General features: G+C 34.2%; 1 protein-coding gene across 1 annotated transcript in view; it reads right to left on the bottom strand.

Moving 5' to 3' along the window:
• Nucleotides 1-16,668: 16,668 nt before the first annotated feature.
• The window catches only part of CEP44 (centrosomal protein 44), a 37,289-nt gene continuing 34,142 nt past the window's right edge, over nt 16,669-19,815 (bottom strand). Inside the window, exons 10-12 of the mRNA XM_025386067.1 lie at nt 18,246-18,370; nt 17,969-18,006; nt 16,669-17,204 (exon numbers count right to left, since the gene is read on the bottom strand). Coding sequence (XP_025241852.1) covers nt 17,156-17,204; nt 17,969-18,006; nt 18,246-18,370 — 212 coding nt within the window. The 3' untranslated portion in view covers nt 16,669-17,155. The remainder of the gene's footprint in view (nt 17,205-17,968; nt 18,007-18,245; nt 18,371-19,815) is intronic.

The raw sequence follows: 19,815 nt of genomic DNA, 5'->3' as shown, positions 1-19,815 counted from the left end.
GTTGGACTCTTCCGCCATTCTGGATTTGTAACAGTTTACCTATGTGTGGTCTTAATAGGCATTGGGAATAAAGGAAGAATGGTCTACCTCAGCACTTCTGTAATCTTTGACTTTCTCTCTACTGATCTCATACTAACTTTGTACATTTTCTAGAGCTGATAAAAATATTTAAGTTAATGAAGGAGAGCTTCTGTTTTAAGAAAGCATGTGTTTTCTCACCTTCCACAGCCCCCATTTGCAATAATAAAGAAATATGAAAACTATAAACCCACATGAAAAATATGAGTGAGGGGCTATCAGCAGACATTTTGAGAAATTTCTGGAAAATAGAAATTAGACGAACAATTAAGTGTTACCCATGTAGCAGGAAGGAAAAAGTCATCGGTTTGGATGTACCCACTAAAAGAGCTGGAGCTGAGGAGGAAGCTGGTTTCCAGGCAGAATTCTGGACTTCGTGGATGAGCTTCACTGAAACATCAGAGTACAGCAGGAAAAGGTAAGCACAGGATCCAAGAAACAGAGATTACATGCAGGAGAGAGGCCAAGCAAAGTGCTGTGATGAAAGGTATGAAGTATGCCCATGGAGCAGCCAGCTGAGACTAGAACAAAAGGATGGAGCACTCCATGCAGGAAAATTCTAGAAAGGAAATACAAAATTATACATTAAAATATGATCTAAATACATTAGCAGAATGGGTAGATAGGAATTAGAGCAGTGTCCGAGTGCTATTAATATTTCCTCCTCTTCCATGATTATTTTCAGGTACTCTGAAAATAATGCCTAAAGAAGACCAAGCAAACAAAGAGAAACAACAATCATATTATTTAGAAATATGTTGTTAGATACCAGAACAAACAGCTAAATGTTCAGAGATTTTTTTTTCCTCAATGGTGAGGAGTGATGGCAATAAGAAATCTATGCAATTGCCTTAGTTTAATTTAAAATTATAATAAATATAATTATGAGATAACATAATTTATGTACTAATTAAAAATGAAAATACTCCACTGTGATGAGCATACACTTAAACAACAATTCCTATAGAAAAGTATATCTTCTATGGATGTAAAGCCATCAATAGATATCAAGTGCCTTAACCACTGCATATCCTGAAAGCACATCCTAAGAAAATAATAATACATATCATCAAAGATTTACATGTACATATGTTTATCATGGTACTTTTTATATTAAGGAACTTTATAAATCAGCAAAATATGCAATAGGAAAATGATTTAAAAGATTATGGTAAATATTTTTAGTAGATTAATGAAGAGGTTGAGAATGAATACTGAGAATCCCTGACTATTAGATTATTGAGTTGCCTCTAGTTCCCTTGATCAAAGAGAAACAGGCTTTCATGTGCATACTTGGCATAATCCCTGGAGAGAAGTATGTTAAGAAAACGTTTTGAAATGTTTCCTTTTAATTTAAAAAACATGTTATAATAAAAAAGATTATGGTGTTATGCCTGGCACATTGAAGATTAAATGTTTGTTGAACTTCTAGGAAAGAATATTTTGTAGTTATTAAAATCCATATTTTGCATTTGAAAATATATTTAATGATATGGAAAATATTCATGATTTCCACGAAAGAATAAAAATTACATGTACCACATAATTTTCTTTTTTTTTTTTTTTGAGATGAAGTCTTGCTCTGTTGCCTAGGCTGGAGTATAGTGGCATGATCTCGACTCACTGCAACCTCCATCTCCCAGGTTCAAGCAATCCTCCTGCCTCAGCCCCGCTAGTAGCTGGGATTACAGGCACGCACCACCATGCCTAGCTAATTTTTGTATTTTTAGTAGAGACAGGGTTTTGCCATGTTGGCCAGGCTGGTCTCGAACTCCTGACCTCAGGTGGTCCACCCACTTTGGCCTCCCAAAGTGCTGGGATTACAGGCCTGAGCCTAGTCAATCATCATTTTTAATAAACACAAAATCTACATAAATATACATATAGATAGAAAAATAATAAGATACATCAAAATATTAACAAAGTTTATTTCTGGGTACAACTCAATCTTTCACTTTTAAAGAAAATTTTAATGACAAAATGAATGTGTGTTACTTTGAACAATTAAAAAATGAACATGTGTTACAAATTCAGAACATATTCTGACAAAAACATTAAAAATATTGTATTTTCTTATGCAATCATTTTAATAAGAAGTATGAAAGTTGAAACTGTAATAAGTATTCCTATCTAAAATATTTTGGTTTACATATTCTTTTTGACCTAAGGGTAGAGGATGTTATTTGCAACTCATCCAAACTCATCTTTAAAAATTTGAGAAGACAGTTCAGTAGTCTATTTTTACCATAAATCTATCTTGAGAAAGAATGATGATAGCCTGAAGGTTAACATATATTCATTAATATTTTTTTTTACTAAATTAGAGAACAACATAATCCAAACAGTCTTATCCTTTCTCTAAACCTAAAAAAAAGTTATGAAATACCTTTTGAACTTTTCCCCTTTGGTTTCTCAAACCATAACATTTTTAGTTCCCATGAGTAAAGTACATTCTTAAAGCTATAAAGTGTGAGAACATTATCCTGGAAGCAAGATAATGCTAAAGTACCAAATATATTTCAACACTGACAACTTTATAACTTTTATAACTTTGAAGGCATATCAAAACAATTTAAAAACATGTTTCCTTAACATTTACAATGTAAAATCAGCTAAAACTGTACTAAGAGGGTAAGGGCTAACAACTTTTCTAAAAATTCTTATAATTAACTCTTATTAAAATGAGTGTGTATATGTGTGTGTGTATGTGTCTGTGTGTGTCTGTGTGTGTGCCTGTGTTTGAGTAAAGGGCTTTCCCATGATACTTTCCTATTCATCTTGAATAACCTTCCTAATAAAATGGAAAAGCATAGGGCCAGCCTGGTGGCTCATGCCTGTAATCTCAACACTTTCAGAGGATGAGGCAGGAAGATTGCTTGAGGACAGGAGTCTGAGACTAGCCTGGGCAACATAGTGAGATCCCCACTCTGAAAAAATACCAATTAAAAAAAATACAGGTGCAGTGGCACACATCTGTAGTTCTGGCTACTCACGTGGCTGCTATGAGAGGATTGCTTGAGCCAAGGAGTTCTAGGTTGCAATGAACTATGATTGTGTCACTGTACTCCTGCCTGGGTGACAGAGAGAGACTCTGTCTTAAAAGTAAAAAAAAAAAAAAAAGGAAAAGTATCATTGCCATTACTCTTGTACACACTAATCTTAAATGCTAATGGTTTATCATAAGTTTTTCTAGGTAACTTCAGAATAGAAACCTATTTTAATTTATATTGTTAAAGGATGATTTAGGCTTGAAAAGTTAAACATAATTGATACCTTCTATGCAGAATTTAATTAACCTGAGTTGTAAATTAGCAATATCTTTTATGTATGTCAAAGTATTGTGGTTAAAAAATCATATTTATTGAGATTCTTTGCCAAGAGGAAAACAAATGAAAGAAATAAGTTTGAGTTGCTCCTAAAACTTACAGACAATTTTCTGGATACACCGTAAGACTGTAATAACAATGCCTCATGCAACTGAAAAGTTCATAGGTAGGCCTGGCTTTGACTGAAGCTTCCTCCAGCATTTCAAACACTGTCTTACAATTATACTGTTCGAAATATTGGCTTCCTCTTGGGTTTCTATGAGGCAGCTTTTCATTCAGGTACAAATCACTGTATCATTTCCAGTCTCTTTGAAAGTTACTGTGGAAATGGAAAAAAAAAATCTCTTTCTTAGAAAAACTAGCAAAACTTTCTTATCTATATTGAGTTATCTTCTGGACCACTGCCAACATTCTAGGTAACCATCATTTACTCAAAACAAAAATATCCTCTTCCTTTCTTTACCTTATCTAACCAGTCAGCCCTTTGGGATTGGAATGGCCACATGGCCACAACTTAGCTGTTTTCTCCTTTTCCTACTTCTTGGTGGAATTGTTGGGTTCTGGAATGTCTGCAGTTCCCCCTTGGTCATCAGATTAACGAACCAATTGATCCCCTTTCATGCTTAAGCCAGTTTAAGTTAAGCTTTCTGGCACCTATTTGGGACAACTTCTGGGAAAAGGCTATCTTTTAGCTAGTAGTTGAAGTATTCAATTTTAATATGAAATTTATTTTTTGTCTTATGGTTTGTGCATTTTGTGTTTTTTAAAAACTATTTGCCCATTCAAAGTTATAAAGATAAATCTCCTTTACCAGTGTTTATCCAACTTTAATATTCATATAACCACCCGAAAAGTTTTTAAAATGCAGATTTAGCTTGGTGGGTGGTATTGATATTACTGTTTACAGTCCTCACTTTCATTTTTTTCACATTTTCATCTTTAATCTACCCGAAAATGATTGTGAATGGTATGAAATAAGACTAAATTCATCACACACACACCCCCATATAAATAGCCAGGTATTCCTAGAACTCTTTACTGAATAATCCATAATTTTAAATATAAGACAAATCCCCCACCCTGTTTTTCTTCCTCAAAGTTGTCTTAGCTACCTTTTGTATTTTTCTCTTTTTTAATATGTATAATCTTAGACTCTGGGGAAAAAAAAACTGTCAAGACTCTGAGTTTACTTGAATTAAAAGTATAATCTGGGTGAGAATTAATCTGTAACGAGTCTTCCTAACACGAAGATGGTATGTCTATCCATTTATTTAGGTTTCTTTAATGTTTTGTTTTTAGTTTATATGTTTCATAATTTTCTACATAAAGTTCATGCACATATTTTATTACATTTGTTTTTAGGTACCATTTATTATCTATTCTCTCTCTCTATATATATATGTATATATACAAACACAAATTCACACATACTACTTATATATGTAGATATATCTACGTATATATATGTAAATCTCCACTTATGGATCCTATCTAGAAGTAAAATTGGTTTTGATATATTGATCCCATATCTAAACATGTGCCAAATTCTATTAATTCTAAAAAGCTGTCTGTAGTTTATTTTGTTTTTTTCTACATAGCTCTTCTAATTGCTGAAAATCAGTGGTAATGAAAAATCTCAAATGTAGCAAAGCAGACAAAGTAAAAAAAGACAGATTCCATAAAGAAACAAAGATAAAAATAACGTAGATTTCTCAAACAATGCAAACCAAAAGACCATGGAGGGACATCTTTAAATTACTGAAAATAATGAAAAACAACAAACAAAAAAAAACCAAAAATCCCTATTCACCTAAAATTGTATCCTTCATTTGAAAATGAAGGTAAAATAAAGACTTTTCCAGAAATCATCACCAGCACTGGCATGACAAGAAAAGTTAAAGGAAACCCTTTAGGGAGAAGGAAAGTTACATCAAGAAGAAATGTGGATCTACATGAAAGAATAAATAGCACTGGAAATGGTAAATGGGTTGGCACATATAAAAGACTTTTTAAAAATTATTTAAACCTTTTAAAAAGATGATGGGATTGCTCACAGCAAAAGTAGTAATAATGTTTTGCAGTTTATAACATATGTAGAAGTCAATGTTTGACAAAAAAGGCTTGGCGGGCGCAGAGAGAAAGAAAAGTATTTTATTGTAAGGCTCTTATACTTAAAATAAGTAGTATAATATTTGGAGGTAGCCTATACTAAGTTAAATATATATACTGAAAAATGAGTAGTATAATATTTGACAGTAGCTTATAGTAAGTTAAATATATATACTGCAAATCTTGGAGCAAACACACAGACACACACAGACACACACACACACACAGTATACTTCATAAGCCAAGAAAAAAAATAAAGAAATATTTTAAAATACCCAGTGAAAAATAATTCAGGAAAACAGGCAAAAAAGCAGCTAAGAACAAATGATAAAAACAGAAAACAAATATAAGAAGGTGGTAGATCTGAACTGAACCATATCAATAATCAAGTTAAATGTAAATAATCTAAACATTCAAGAGATTTTTAGATTGGATACAAGGGCAGGACAAAATTATGTTATGTTCAGGAAACCCACTTTAAATACACAGACTCAGATACATTAAAAGTAAAAAGACGGGAAATAAATACTGTAGTAACACTTCCTCAAAGAAAGCTGGAATGGCTATGTCAGACAACATAGATATCAGGAGAGAATATTACCAGAGATAAAGAGGGCCAACTCATAGTAAGAAATAAATCTCTTTATAATGAAGAAATAGCAGTCCTAAATGTTTATGCATTTAATAACAGGTTTAAAAATACATGACAGAACTGAAAGAAAAAATAAAATTTGGTTTTTTAGTCTTCATCTACAATTCTAGTTGGAGACTTCAACACCTCTCTTTTTCTTTTTTCTTTTTAGAGACAGGATCTTGCTCTGTCACTCAGACCGGAGTGCAGTGATATATTCATAGCTCACTGAAGCCACAGCCTCCTGGGCTCAAGTTATCTTCCCACCTCAGCTTCTTGAGTAGCTAAGACCACAGGTGCATACCACCACGCTTGGCTAATTACAAAAAAAAAAAAAAAAAAATTATAGAGACAGGGTCTTGCTATATTGACCAGGCTGGTCTTGAACTTCTGGTCTCAAATGATTCTCCTACCTCAGCCTCCCAAAGTGCTGGAACTACAGGCATGACTGACTGTACATGGCTATACCCCTCTCTCAGTAATTAATAAATTTATAAAAGGATGTTATAAAAATTTAAAACTTCTGCTCCTTAAAAAACACAGTTCAGGAAATGAATGGGAAACCAGAGAGTGAGGGAAAATCTTCGCAAAACTGTTCAACAGAGGCCCTTTACAACCCAATAGGAAGACAAACAACCTAAATACAATAGGGAATAACTTTGAATAGACTCTTCACCAAAGAAGATATACTAATGGCAAATAAATACATTATGCTCAATATTTTAGAGGAATGTAAGCTAAAACTACCATGAGAGACCATTACACACTGTGTTAATCACCCCCTATTCAGCATATTGGTGAGGGAGGAATTCCCACCTAGGGTTATGGGAAGGCCCAACACAAAACCCAGCACCAGGCAGATGAAACTGAGAACAGGTTATTAGTCACATGTACTCACAGCTTGTAGGAGAGGACACTGCATGCTCAATGGGGGTTGAAATTGGGAACAGAGAACAGCTGAGAGATGTGGGAGGCAGACTTTGTAATATGAAGAGGGTGAAACATCCCCTGGTTCCCATAGGAATATGTGATTGGTTTCTTGGAATAATTTCACAGCTGGCATGGAACTGAAACCCTGCTACTCAGGGGTAAGTGGTCCCTCTGTTAAGGAGTGGTGGTTTGGCTAGGGTACCTTATCCATGGAAGAAGAGTGACGAGGGGATCCTCTGGTTAGGCCATTTGAGACCCTCTCAGTTTTACCAGATGTCAAGACAGTACATAACATTGTGCCTTAACTTTTGGCCTTACACCACACACATCCACCAGAAGACTGACAAAATCAAGTGTTGGTAAGGATGCACAGCAACTGAAACTCTCATCCATTACTCGCAAGAAAAACAAATGGACCAGTCACTTTGGAAAAGAGTTTGGCAGTTTTTTATAAACTTAAACATAACTTTACTATTTGACCCAGCCATCCCACTCCTAGGTTTTTACCCAAGAGAAGTAAAAACATGTGTCCAGAGACACATGTTCCAGTGTTCATAGCAGCCCTCTCCCAACTGGACATATTACAATGTCCATCAGCTGATGAAATTGTAGTATGTTAGCATACTGAAATATTCATGGGCCATATAAAGGAAAGAACTACTACATACAACAACACGGATGAATCTCAGAAGCATTATGCTACATGGATGAAGCCAGACACAAAAGACTAAATATGGTATGATGATATTAATATAAAACTCTAGCAACAGCAACATTAAAATGATGGAATGCAAATCAGTGGTTGCTGAAGAACGAGGTGAAACCCAGGGCTAACCTAATTCGGCCTGTCAAACTTAATTTGCCTTGTTTGTAGTTACTTGCTTGTAGTTGATTTTAAAATCTACATAGCTAAAAGTCATGCAACTAAGGAATATGTAACTAAACTTCCACTAGTTTCCTTATAGATAACATCTCTGATGTACAGGTCACCAGAGTAATGGTTGCTTGTTTTTCAGGAAATTAGGATCAGCTCTTGTCCAGTTCAAGCTGACTGACTCCGCTGACCTTCCAATTGACCTGTATCAATGTCCAATGAGTGCCCTTTTGACATCAAAAGGCCAAAAATTCCACCCTCAGATTGTGCCAATGACACCATTTTGCGAACATGCATCCTATGAAAAGCCAAGAAGCTTAACTGCACTCGCACAGATCAGCAATTATCTCACTTTTCCTTACCACCAATCACCTTTTTCCATGCCTTGGACTGCCTTGTTCTTTATCCCACAAATATCCCTATAATACCCCGACTTCAAGGAGGAGAATTTAAGGGGTGTTCTCCCACCTCCTCACAAGGCTGCCTCATGAATAAAATGTTTTCTCCACCGCAAAACTCATTGTCTCAGTGATTGGCTTACTGCAGGATGGGCAGAACGTGCCTGGTTTGGTATCAGAGGAATGACTGCAAAGAGGCATGTTCTGTATCTTAAATATGGCGGTGGTTACATGAATGTATGACTGAAACTGGTGAATTTTATTGTATGTAAATTATAACACAATAAAGCCTGATGAAAAAACATGAGGGGGGAAACCTCTCAAGGCCTTAGTTTCTAATATCAACAATCTCTCACGGCAGCTGCTGCTTCAGGCAAGCATAATACTCTGAGTTTCTGCTTCCTCTTCTTTTGGCCTTTAGGGATTTCTTTTAATTTCCTGTGATATCAGTGATAAATATTTATTATATATTTTTTTGATTTGTTGCAGGAGTTTTTTACATTTTTTAATACCTTGTATGCCATATTGCTGCAAACAGAAATCTCATTTTCTCTAAAAACTTGCTGCCTTTTAGTGCTTTGAGACCTGTGTACTTTTTTGAGTAAATTTTCAAAAATATCATAAAATTTCCTCACCTTTTTATTAGAAAAATCTCACATTTAGACTCAAAAATATCACTGCTTAAAGTATGGAGAAACTATTTTAAAAGTTACCAACTTGGGCATTAATGCTACGTACTATATTCTACATTTAAATATATTACCAAATACAGAAATGTAGTATAACGATAAATAGTTGACATTAAATTAAAATGAAATTAATTTCAGATATTGAATTTAGAAATCAGTTAACAGTTGTTTGCAAAATTTGAATTCTATGTAATATGGGGGATGAGAGGACGTCTTGTTTGTCAAGACATCAAATAAAATGAGAATGTCCTATGTACCAAGCATTGTGCTAAGCATGGAGGATACATCAGTAAACAAAATTCAGTATCTCTCTTCACATAACACTCATAGTTTAGCAGGGAGGACAACCTTAAGCAACAATTGCATATAGAAGGTTTAATAATGCACAAACTGAAATGAAGAAAAATTACAGGGTGCTTTTCATAGCATAAACAGGGAATCTAATCTATTCCAAGGACCTAGGGGACATTATTTGGAGGGAGTTATGTTTAACCTGAAACCCCTATGATGAGTAGAATTCTACCAGTCAATGTGGTGCAGAGGATAGGAAATGAAGAGTGGAGAACAATGAACATTTTAAGTGATGGAACAGCATTTATAAAGTCATGGAAAGCCCAGCACATTCAGAAAGTGAAAAAGCACAGTATATAAAAAGTGAAGGTGGAAGAGAACAGTGAGTTTTAAAAATGGTGCAAAATTGAGAGGATAATTGGAATACTGAAATGCTTTTAAACTTCAGATTTTTCTACTTTCTCATGGCAGTGTGAAAAAATAAATACATTTTAAACATTTTGATGTTTGTTACCGATGTTCATTTAAAAGTCCTCAGCTGTAGTGCTGTTTTAAATGTCCTAGTTTGAATATCAACAGACAAACAATGATCATAATTTAAAAACACTCATCAGATTCTTACTCAGTAAATCAAAGCTTAAACAGAAGCTGGCAAATCTGAAGGAAGACACCTATTGATTGGGTAAAGTTTATGAACTCCTAGCGGTTTCTGTTTTCCTCTCCTCTCACTCTCTTTCACCTAATTCATCTATGGAAACTGCTTTCTAAATATTGTATTTTCTTAAACTTAAGATGCATTTTTTACTCCTTTATTTTAACACTACTCAAATGGGGTTTCCTTGACAAATGATTTTCAGAAAAAGTTTGTAAGACCATATATTACTGAATTTTAAATTAAATGTGAAATATGGATCCCTAATAATTGCTTTCCATATATTCAGGAAAGTCACCCTATGACATAATACAGAAAAACAAATATGTATGTAGAAGATCGCCTGTTGTACTTTGGTAACATAATTAAAAGTAAAAAACTAGGAAAATTTTCAGCATAAACACAGATATTTCAAAGATGGAGGCTAATGGTATGAACTGTGCATGCTTAGTAAAGAATCATTATTCATGAGGACTAAAAAAGTTATTTGTACAAAGCTTACACCTAATTTTGAAGAGAGGATGTTTTAATTCTTATTTATATATTATTTGACTGAGGGAAAAAACCATTTAACTAAATGCACTCAAAACCCTAAAACGCTAACCAAAGGTGCTAAGGAGTCCAAGATACTAAATGTGAATTACAAAAAGCTGTATATATTTAGATGAAAGCAATTCCAGAGAATCTGAATTTGAAGGCTTAGATTCAAATGTTATGATAATAAAACAAGAAGTATGTGAATGTAAACTAATATTTCTTCAACTTAAGGTACCTATGGATTTCTTTGGGTTCTTTGTATAATGCAGAATCTAATGTAGTAAGTAGGTCAAGAGCAGGGCTTGAGATTTGGCACTTCTAACAAGATTCCAGACAGAACCAATTAGGCAAGATATCAGATTAAACACTAGTGTAGTATCTTTCTGCTGTCTCTCAGTCCAAATACTAGATTGAAGATAGTCCTTAAACTGGAAGTACTACATTCGCTCCAAATCCCATTATTTCCCTCCATCTCCACTGTCATCATAATTCAGGTCACTCTTACTATGTTTCTTCAATTACCGTAATAGCCTCCCACTGATTTCTCTGCCTCTAGTTTTGCCCCATTACCCATTCTCCATATTAAAGCAGTAGAATAAATCCTTCAAAAACTCAGATCTGGTTATCATATTCTGCTGCTTAAATGGTTCAGTAAATAAGATACAAGCTGCCCCTTGGGCCTGTGTTACCTGACCTCCCCCCGCCCCCACATACACACACACTGCACACTCAGTATGCTAGCCCTAGTGAATTTCTTTCAAATGCTCTTCAAGTCTTTGTTTATGCTAGTCCTTTTGCATAAAGCATCTTCCCTGGCTATATTCTGTTCACTCTTTAGGGCTTAAGATAAACATCGCTTCCTTCCATGCTGATCAGTTTGATGCCTAGCCTTATCACAGTACTACACATTGCTATAGCGTATTTAACTGTCTTTGCTGCTTAGCTGTTAGCTCAGGAAGAACAGGGACCATGTCTATGTTGTTAGCTCCGCCTATATCCAGTGCCTGGCACACTAACTGGCACTAGTAGACACTTCAATCAACTTTCATTCTAAATGTATTCATTAATCTATCAATGAGGTATTCATCTTTGGCTGACTCTTTTCTAGAATTCATGATTATATCTTTCTTCAGTCAATACATTTTTTCCATAGAAAGAATACAGTATGATTGACCAGGCCCTGGCTTTACCTTGATAAAACCTTGCTTATCTGGAAACCTTGATTATAGTGAAACAAACATTAGAAAAAAGACTGAAAGCTGGAAGACTCATAAGAATTAAAGTCATATGAATAAATAACAGCTATAAAAAGTGGGCATAAAAATCAAAAGTATAAAAAGGCACTAAAGCAGCAAAGAGACAGAAGTAGATAATTTGGCCTCTATAGTAGAAAAAAGCTTTTCCAAGAAAGGTATTGGGTCTTTGAGGATAAGCAGAAACTTGCAGATGAAAGGAAAAGTCATTCTAGACAAAAGAAATGTGTTTGAAAACATACTTTAAGAGAGTTCTGTGTACTTATATTCTCTACAGAATTGTAGATGGTGCTGGAAACAAAGACTTCAAGGAAAAAAGCCTTTGCTGTCCAGCATAAAAAGCTGGGCTCTACTCATTAGTAACAGGAGAAACACAAACATACATTTTTAGCAGCAACATGGCATAATCAATTTAAAAAAATACACTTTCATAGTGGTGTGGATACACTCAAGGAGGCAAGATCAGTGAATAGTGCAAGCAAAGAATGAGAAACCTTGAATACAGTGGTAATGGGAAAGGAGATAGATGTATGGAATACTATAAGTACAGTATAAATAACAGGACTTAGGCAGGGGATGTACTAGTAGTAGTAGTAGCAGTAGTAGTAGTAGTAGCAGCAGTAGTAGTAATAGCAGTAGTAGTAGTAGTAGTAGTAGTAGTAATCTTTGAGTGAGAGTCTATGTACTGTTTTTGATAGTGAAGTGTGGCAGAATATGCCACCACAAAATACGCCATTTTGGCATAAGATTATTTTGAGCTAAAGGCACTTGAAAATCAGCAGATGCAAAAGAGACACTGGCCTGCCTGCACCAGGAAAAAAGTAGTATCACTGAAGGGAGAAGACTTCCACGTGAAAGATGCCCTCCCTGTACAGGCAGAGAAGAAACATTCTTGCTACCAGAGATGAGTGGAGGTGGAGAAAAACCTGTACAAATGGTCCCTGTTAAAATAACTTACCTTCCTTTATTCTCTTCATACATTTTACTTTTCCACAATTGCTACTTTTCGTTCAACCTACTATACAAGCATTTAGGTTTTGCCACATCTTTGGATCTTCATTTTCCTATGGGGGCTCCCATGTACATGGGAAAATCCGTTTGTCTCCTGCTAATTTATCTTATGTCAATTCAATTCTCAGGCCTAGCCAGAGACGTTAAGATGGTAAAGTTTTGCCTCCCATACAATAGCAAAAGGAACGCAGACAAAACGTCCTCCACCTTACGAGGACTTATAGAAGGTAATGCTTTCCCATCAAAGTGGGGAATGGGAAAAATGAAAAAAAAAAAAAAAAAAAAAAAGCGAGCCAGTCATGAGTCTAAAAATGATCAATCTTTACTATAGTTCAACTTAATAGTTTTACAATTGTAATTACAAATAACTATTCCATAGCTTATTTTTAAACATTTTTTCATAAATATCCTAACAGAGATACAGTCTTCGAAAAGCTCAAAAGTTTCAGAGACAAGAAAACAAACACAGAAATACTGTGGATGGGGAGCCTGGAAAGGAGATCTACGTGGGGCAAACATTACTGGGAAACTGCAAAAGTAAATCTATAGGGATGGCCAAGAGACATACGAAACATGTACAGAATTCTGTTGCATTGTCACAAGTGCCTCTCAGGGTTTCAATAAATGAAGAGCTACATCTCATGATTTCATAAGTTGATTTGCACTCCAAGAACATAACACCTTAAGTGAACTGAAGTTCTAAAACGAAGTAGAACTACTCCAAAATATTCAGCCTTCTCATCACTCAAATTCCCTGACTGTTCAACTTTCCCGTGATTCTCTACTTTTCTTACCACCCATCGCCCCAACATAAAATTAAAATAATTTATACATTTGGGATAGTTACTAAGTCCCACGTTTTTAATTTTTAAATGCTGAGTTTAATATTTTACATTTAAATAATTTAAAAGCAAAATCAAATTAAATTTTTACTAGTGATTTAGTGGACTTCACTGAGGAAAAAAAACCAAACCATATATATACAGTCCTAATTCCCACAAGTATTAGGAATAAATATGTCATAATAAAATTAATATGAATTTTTAGAAATTTCCTCTTCAAAAATACATTTGCATGTTCTGAGTGTGCTACTGCTGTCAGTGCTGTACTGACTTTCCAGCTTTCTTCTCTGAGTGGGATAAGAAACCTGCCATTTTCACTAGGAACATTAACACTCAAGAGACACAACAATTAAAGCTTTAATTTTGTAGTTTAATGTTTCACACTACCTCTACTTCACTTTCTTTGTCATTCCATTTCAAAGAAAGAAGGCAAACTTGGGGACTGTTAAAAAGTAAAAATCAAAGCTACAATGTTATTTGAGCTCAAAAAGTGCTGTAGTTTATAAAATTGAGAAGGTTTTTTTTTTAATTAATTTTTATGCTTCCCAAAGTATGTATCAATTATATAGTTATGAGTAATGAATGGCATGAAACAAGGTCCCAACGTTTTCAAATTTTGTTTTTAAAATATATTACAACATCACATTAAAAACAGTAGAGGAAAACAAGCAACCAGGATAGAACTACTTTTTTCCAACTCAACAGTACTTAGCTTTACCTAGAATTTTCGTATAGTTGATGTTAACTTCTTCTGAACGCTTTCTGACTAGTATTTTACCTTATGTATTCTTTATAGTATTTCCATATAATTTTTACCTAGACCTATTCAGAGCATAGCACAGACAGGGCAGCACAAGCAACTGACACCTTTGTTGGCAGCACAATGTTTTTTCATCCAGTTTATGAGAGAATGAAAAGAATGAAAGTGAAAATTTTACTTAGAGTTAATTACTGTAGCTCCAGGTAATCTCTTCAGAAGTCCCCTGCTTCACCATCTCAAGTTAATCAATAATGGCTGGTTTATAACTGGAAACCACTTACCAAATTGCCTAAACAAGAAAACCTTTTAAAGTAACAATTTGCAGATCTGTCCAACAACTTCAATAAAGTCGAATTTGCTTTATTTTTCCAAAAATTATGTTGTCAAGATAGAGACTCTTTGTAAGTGTAAATGTATGATGTATTATGAATTGATTTTTAGTTCCTGTTACAGAGTTGTTAGACAAGTTATTAAAGTTTAAGAAAATTTGAATTCTAAATTTCCACCTGATAACATATATGAAATATTTTATATTTTCAATATATACTTATATTTTGCACACTGTATATAAACTAGATTAGAAATGTTTTAAGTCATTTCACTGTGTGTATATCTGCACTATATAAAGAAAAAAAGAAAGGCAGAAAGACACTTTCCTTCTATCTTCCATAAGAAAACTTCAAAAATGTTTCTTTTTAAAATTGAATTTTTCAAAAGGGAAAAAATATCCTCTTTGATGGGAAATTACTTGTTTTAATAAAAGGTAAAACACTGCCATGTCAACCACAAGGTGGTGCTATAGTTCCATGCTGGCACTGATATTTTAGGAGTTAATCGATACAGTAGTTTTTCCCATTATAACTATAACCTCTTAATTTTTATAAATGTACTTCTCTCACAATCAAAAAAAATTAAAGCTAACATGCTTCATTAATTCTGGAAACATTTACTGAAACTCTGTTAAATTCAAAATTGTATGTTTCTGTAGGCTATCATTTTAAAGTTATTAAAAATGCGGCCAAGCATGGTGACTCACCCATGTAATCTTAGCACTTTGGGAGTTCCAGGTGGGCAGGTAGCTTTAGCTCACCAGTTCGGGAACAGACTGGGCAACATGGAGAAACCCTGTCTCTACAAAAATACAAACATTAGCCGGGCATGATGGTACAGGCCTATGGTCCCAGCTACTCAGGAGGCTGAGGCACGAGAATCCGCTTGAACTCAGGAGGCGGTGGGTGCAATGAGCCGAGATCACGCCACTGCACTCCAGCCTGGGCAACAGAGTGAGACCGTGTTTCAAAAAGGAAAAAAAAAAAAAAAAGGAACACTAAAAATGTTTTCTTAAAAGTGATTTCTTACGCTGTTTCAAATTCACACACACAAAAAAAATTTAAGTGATTTCTACTCATATAACAATATTTTATATTTGACAGTGTAATACCGAATTATACATATATACCATAAATAGATGAATAAATAAAATATAATCAGATGGTCCATATAATAATAAAAAAATACACTTTTTCCTTCCAAATAATGAAGTCAATTTTCTTGAGGAATTTCCGGGATTACTGCTACACTTTTATCTATAAGTTTTAAAAAAGATAATTCATATAGTAATATTAAAAATAAATTTCATTTTTCCATTGATTTAACTTCAGCAAAGATTTCTCTCTCCAAAAAATGTGTAACTTTTCATCATTAAAAAAACAAAACACGACACCTCAGTGTATCTTTTAATGTTGGCTAGAATGGCTATATTCTCTGTCTGTTATACTGGTCTTAAAAAGTGCTACACCGCCAGGAGTGGTGGCTCACGCCTGTAATCCCAGCATTTTGGGAGGCCAAGGCGGGTGGATCGCCTGAGGTCAGGAGTTCGAGACCTGCCTGACCAACATGGAGGAACTCCGTCTCTACTAAAAATATAAAATATAAAATTAGCTGGGCATGGTGGTGCATGCCTGTAATCCCAGCTACTTGGGAGACTGAGGCACAAGAATCGCTTGAACCTGGGAAGCGGAGGTTGCAGTGAGCCGAGATCACGCCATTGCACTACAGCCTGGGCAACAAGAGCGAAACTGCATCTCAAAAGAAAAAAAAAAAAATTCACACAATAGAGCACACTAAAATGTTCAACACATTTCTCACGGTGAGCCTTGAGACCACTGTCCTCTTAGTCTAAACTTGAGGACCACAGTCCTCAAGCCCGTTTCCCAGTACAAAAGGGGAATCTTAACCTTAATTTCTCAATGTTAACTGGAAAGGTATTGCTTTTTTTGACCAAGCATGAAATAGCTGTCTTTATATTTAATTTTCAATGAGTATTTTTAACTGTTTATTATAATTTATTCATCAGTACAGATGCGAAGATGGCATATATGAAAGCCTCCTGGGTATAATACACAAGTCCCATTTGGAATGTTTCCAACAGGATGTAAACCATAGTCCTCAAGCCTGTGCTTTAAAAAACATTACTTAGCACACTGCCAACAAATGTCAACACAGAAATACAGTGCTGTAATGACTTCACTCTGTAAGAGAAATAGACTGGAACATGAGTTTTTCCTTAAAAAAAAAAAAGTGACACAAGGTAAAGCAGTATAATCATTGCTCAAAAATATTAAAAGATTTATTCAATAATGAATGCAAAAATTCATATACCAAATGGAATCCAAATTGTCAAAAATTGCAGTATATTAAAATTGTATAAAGAATTCTTAAAATATACAATATGTATAGTAACCGAAGTCCTAGAAAAGTTCATGTAGAAAATCCTACAAGTAGTGATTTGGACATTTCAATAACTCTGCAGTTTCTTCAAACCTGAAATATAATAAATAATATATTAAGTAAATCAATAATTCATAATAAAGCATAGCATTTTAGGTGTTGAAATTATGCTTTTTAGCCTAAAATAAATTTGAATATTTTTCTTATCTATAAGTACAGTTACTATAAATAAACTTAAGTATGCTCAGAGGGAGGAAAAAAAGAGTCAATTATGAGTCTTGTATTCTTGGAGTGTAAGTTAAGTACTTTTTGCATTTCAAAATAATATTATAATTTTCTATAGTAGTAGGTTGCATAATCATCTTATATGCAATTTCATTTTATATTTCCTTTGAACTGCTCTTTAGAAAAATCACATCATTTGTACTAGACAAAAACATTTTTATATCTTATCAATAATTCGCTGAAAAACACCAGTGATATTTTCACAATACTGAAAATGTCTCCAAACCATCCATCTACATATATTATTTAATATTTTGATAAATCAGTTATCAAAAATAGATAATACTCTTGATTAGTTACCAACCAAAAATATCTTTGTACTCTATCTGCAGTTAATTCTATTAACAATTCCAACAAGTTTTACATCACTTGTTGGAAACTAAAACAGTGACTCATCTCACAAACACATAACTGTAGGTGGATTTATTATCCAATGGAGTCCTGAAGGAAATTCCACACCTGACTGAGAGACCTTTAAGGTTTGAAACACACATGCACATTCTATATATACTGTAATCCAATACAATTCCCTATGGAGAAATGAATTTCTGTTGCCCCTTTCTGTTACTTACATTTTTTTCATCCTTTCCATTTTCTGGATTGTTGTTTCCTTTAATTTAAAAAGCAACAAATTTAGATGACTTCTCAAAGTAAACCATCATCAAAGATGGACCGAGAATGTACAAAATACAGTTTGAAACATTGCATTAAGTACTGTTTACTTATGAAAGAATTTTGAGAGACTAAGATTCAGTTTTGCTATTTTTCTTGCCAGCAATATTTACAACTAAAACTAATGCTTGCTCGTTTTCCTAATTTAGAAAGGAAATAATCTAAGCATTTTCTTACCTCTGAAATCTCATTCAAACCACAGTAATTAATGGTAGAGGCTCTGGGAGTTGAATCTGATGATGCCGTACTATAACCAGAGGACAGAGGAATACTTGCTGGCCTCCCTATTTTGTTTTTTCTGTCTGTGAAGAAATTAAGTTTTAGATTACCTTTTCCTTTCACAGTAGAGTCAAATATCTAAAAATGTTATTTATAGATGGAAGAAAAACATACTATTTTAATTAAACATGGCTATCGGTATAGCTCAAAGAGTTTTTAGCACTATTTTAAGGTAAAAGCTTTCATATGGAGATCTAGATGTTAAAAATTGCCCAATAAAAATTACAAAAGGCAGTATTATTATCATGGTAGCAGTCAGTTTGGAAAACAGGCAAGTTAATTATTTATTTTAAAATATAACCTATGGAATCAATCATGTATATTCTTTTCTTAAAATGGTGACATCTACATTAAATAATTCGTATCCATGAATTTGTCATGATGCTTTTATTCAGCAACATTCAAGCATTTCACAAATTTTTTTACTACTGTTCTGTGGCAAGTGACAACTATTCCTATAACTGACCATATATATCTTTTAAAAATCAAGAAACATTCTAACTTGATTTAACACATATGAAAATAAGTAATGTAAAAATTTAAGATCCACAGATTTCTTCTTCTAAAAAACTGAAAAACCTCACATTTCAAATATCCTGATAATATTAATTTGACAAAATGATGGCATCTCCCCTTCAAAAATATCAATTAGAGAAGATTATGGATAATGTAATAAATCCTACAAACTCTGTGTTTTAATCAGAATACATTTGGCTGCAAAAGCAATGACATTTGGCTGCAAAAGCAATGCAAAAAAAAAAAAAAAAAAAGGACACTCATTTAAACTGGTTCACAGAAAGACAGCTTTATTGTAAGTCTACACAGACAACCTTAATTGGGGAACAAACTATTACCATGTGAGAACTGAAACAACTAGAAGACTAATTTTCATCTCTCAGAATCATAGTCTCTTTTGCCTACTTCTGCCATTTGCTCCATTCCTCTGCTCTTCTCTGTAGAATGGCTTTCTCTGCTGACTCATCAGCATAAACTTCCACCACATGGCCAGCCCAGCCCAGGCTCAATATCATTTGACTAACTGACTCGTGGTGTCCTAATTCCAAATTCTAAGAGAGAGAATGAAATTTGACTCATCACACTTTGAATTCCTATTCTCTGGGTTAAGTGTCTACTCTTAATCCAGTTAGCTAAGCCTGGAGGTCAAGATTACAGGGTACAACTCTGAAGACTACATAAACTCAAATCTTTTAGCAGGATCTGTGGACAAGAGGTTATTTTAAGAAATAATTTGAAATTAGGCAGGAACTATATCTACTACGCACTAAATCTTGGATTACTTTCTGTGGGTACAGATAGTTGTCCTGAACATTTCTTATGTCTTTCCAAAAAGCGGTGGGGGCTAGGAAAAGGAAACAGGTCTGGGAAGACAGATAAAGGGTGAAGGAAGGGCTCTCTTTGTCTTCTACTTTGGGGTGCAGACTTTGAGGTGTCTAAGCTTATTCAAGAG

Source organism: Theropithecus gelada, chromosome 5 (assembly GCF_003255815.1).
Source record: "Theropithecus gelada isolate Dixy chromosome 5, Tgel_1.0, whole genome shotgun sequence".
Lineage (NCBI taxonomy): Eukaryota > Metazoa > Chordata > Mammalia > Primates > Cercopithecidae > Theropithecus > Theropithecus gelada.
This window is presented reverse-complemented; position numbering and strand designations above follow the sequence as displayed.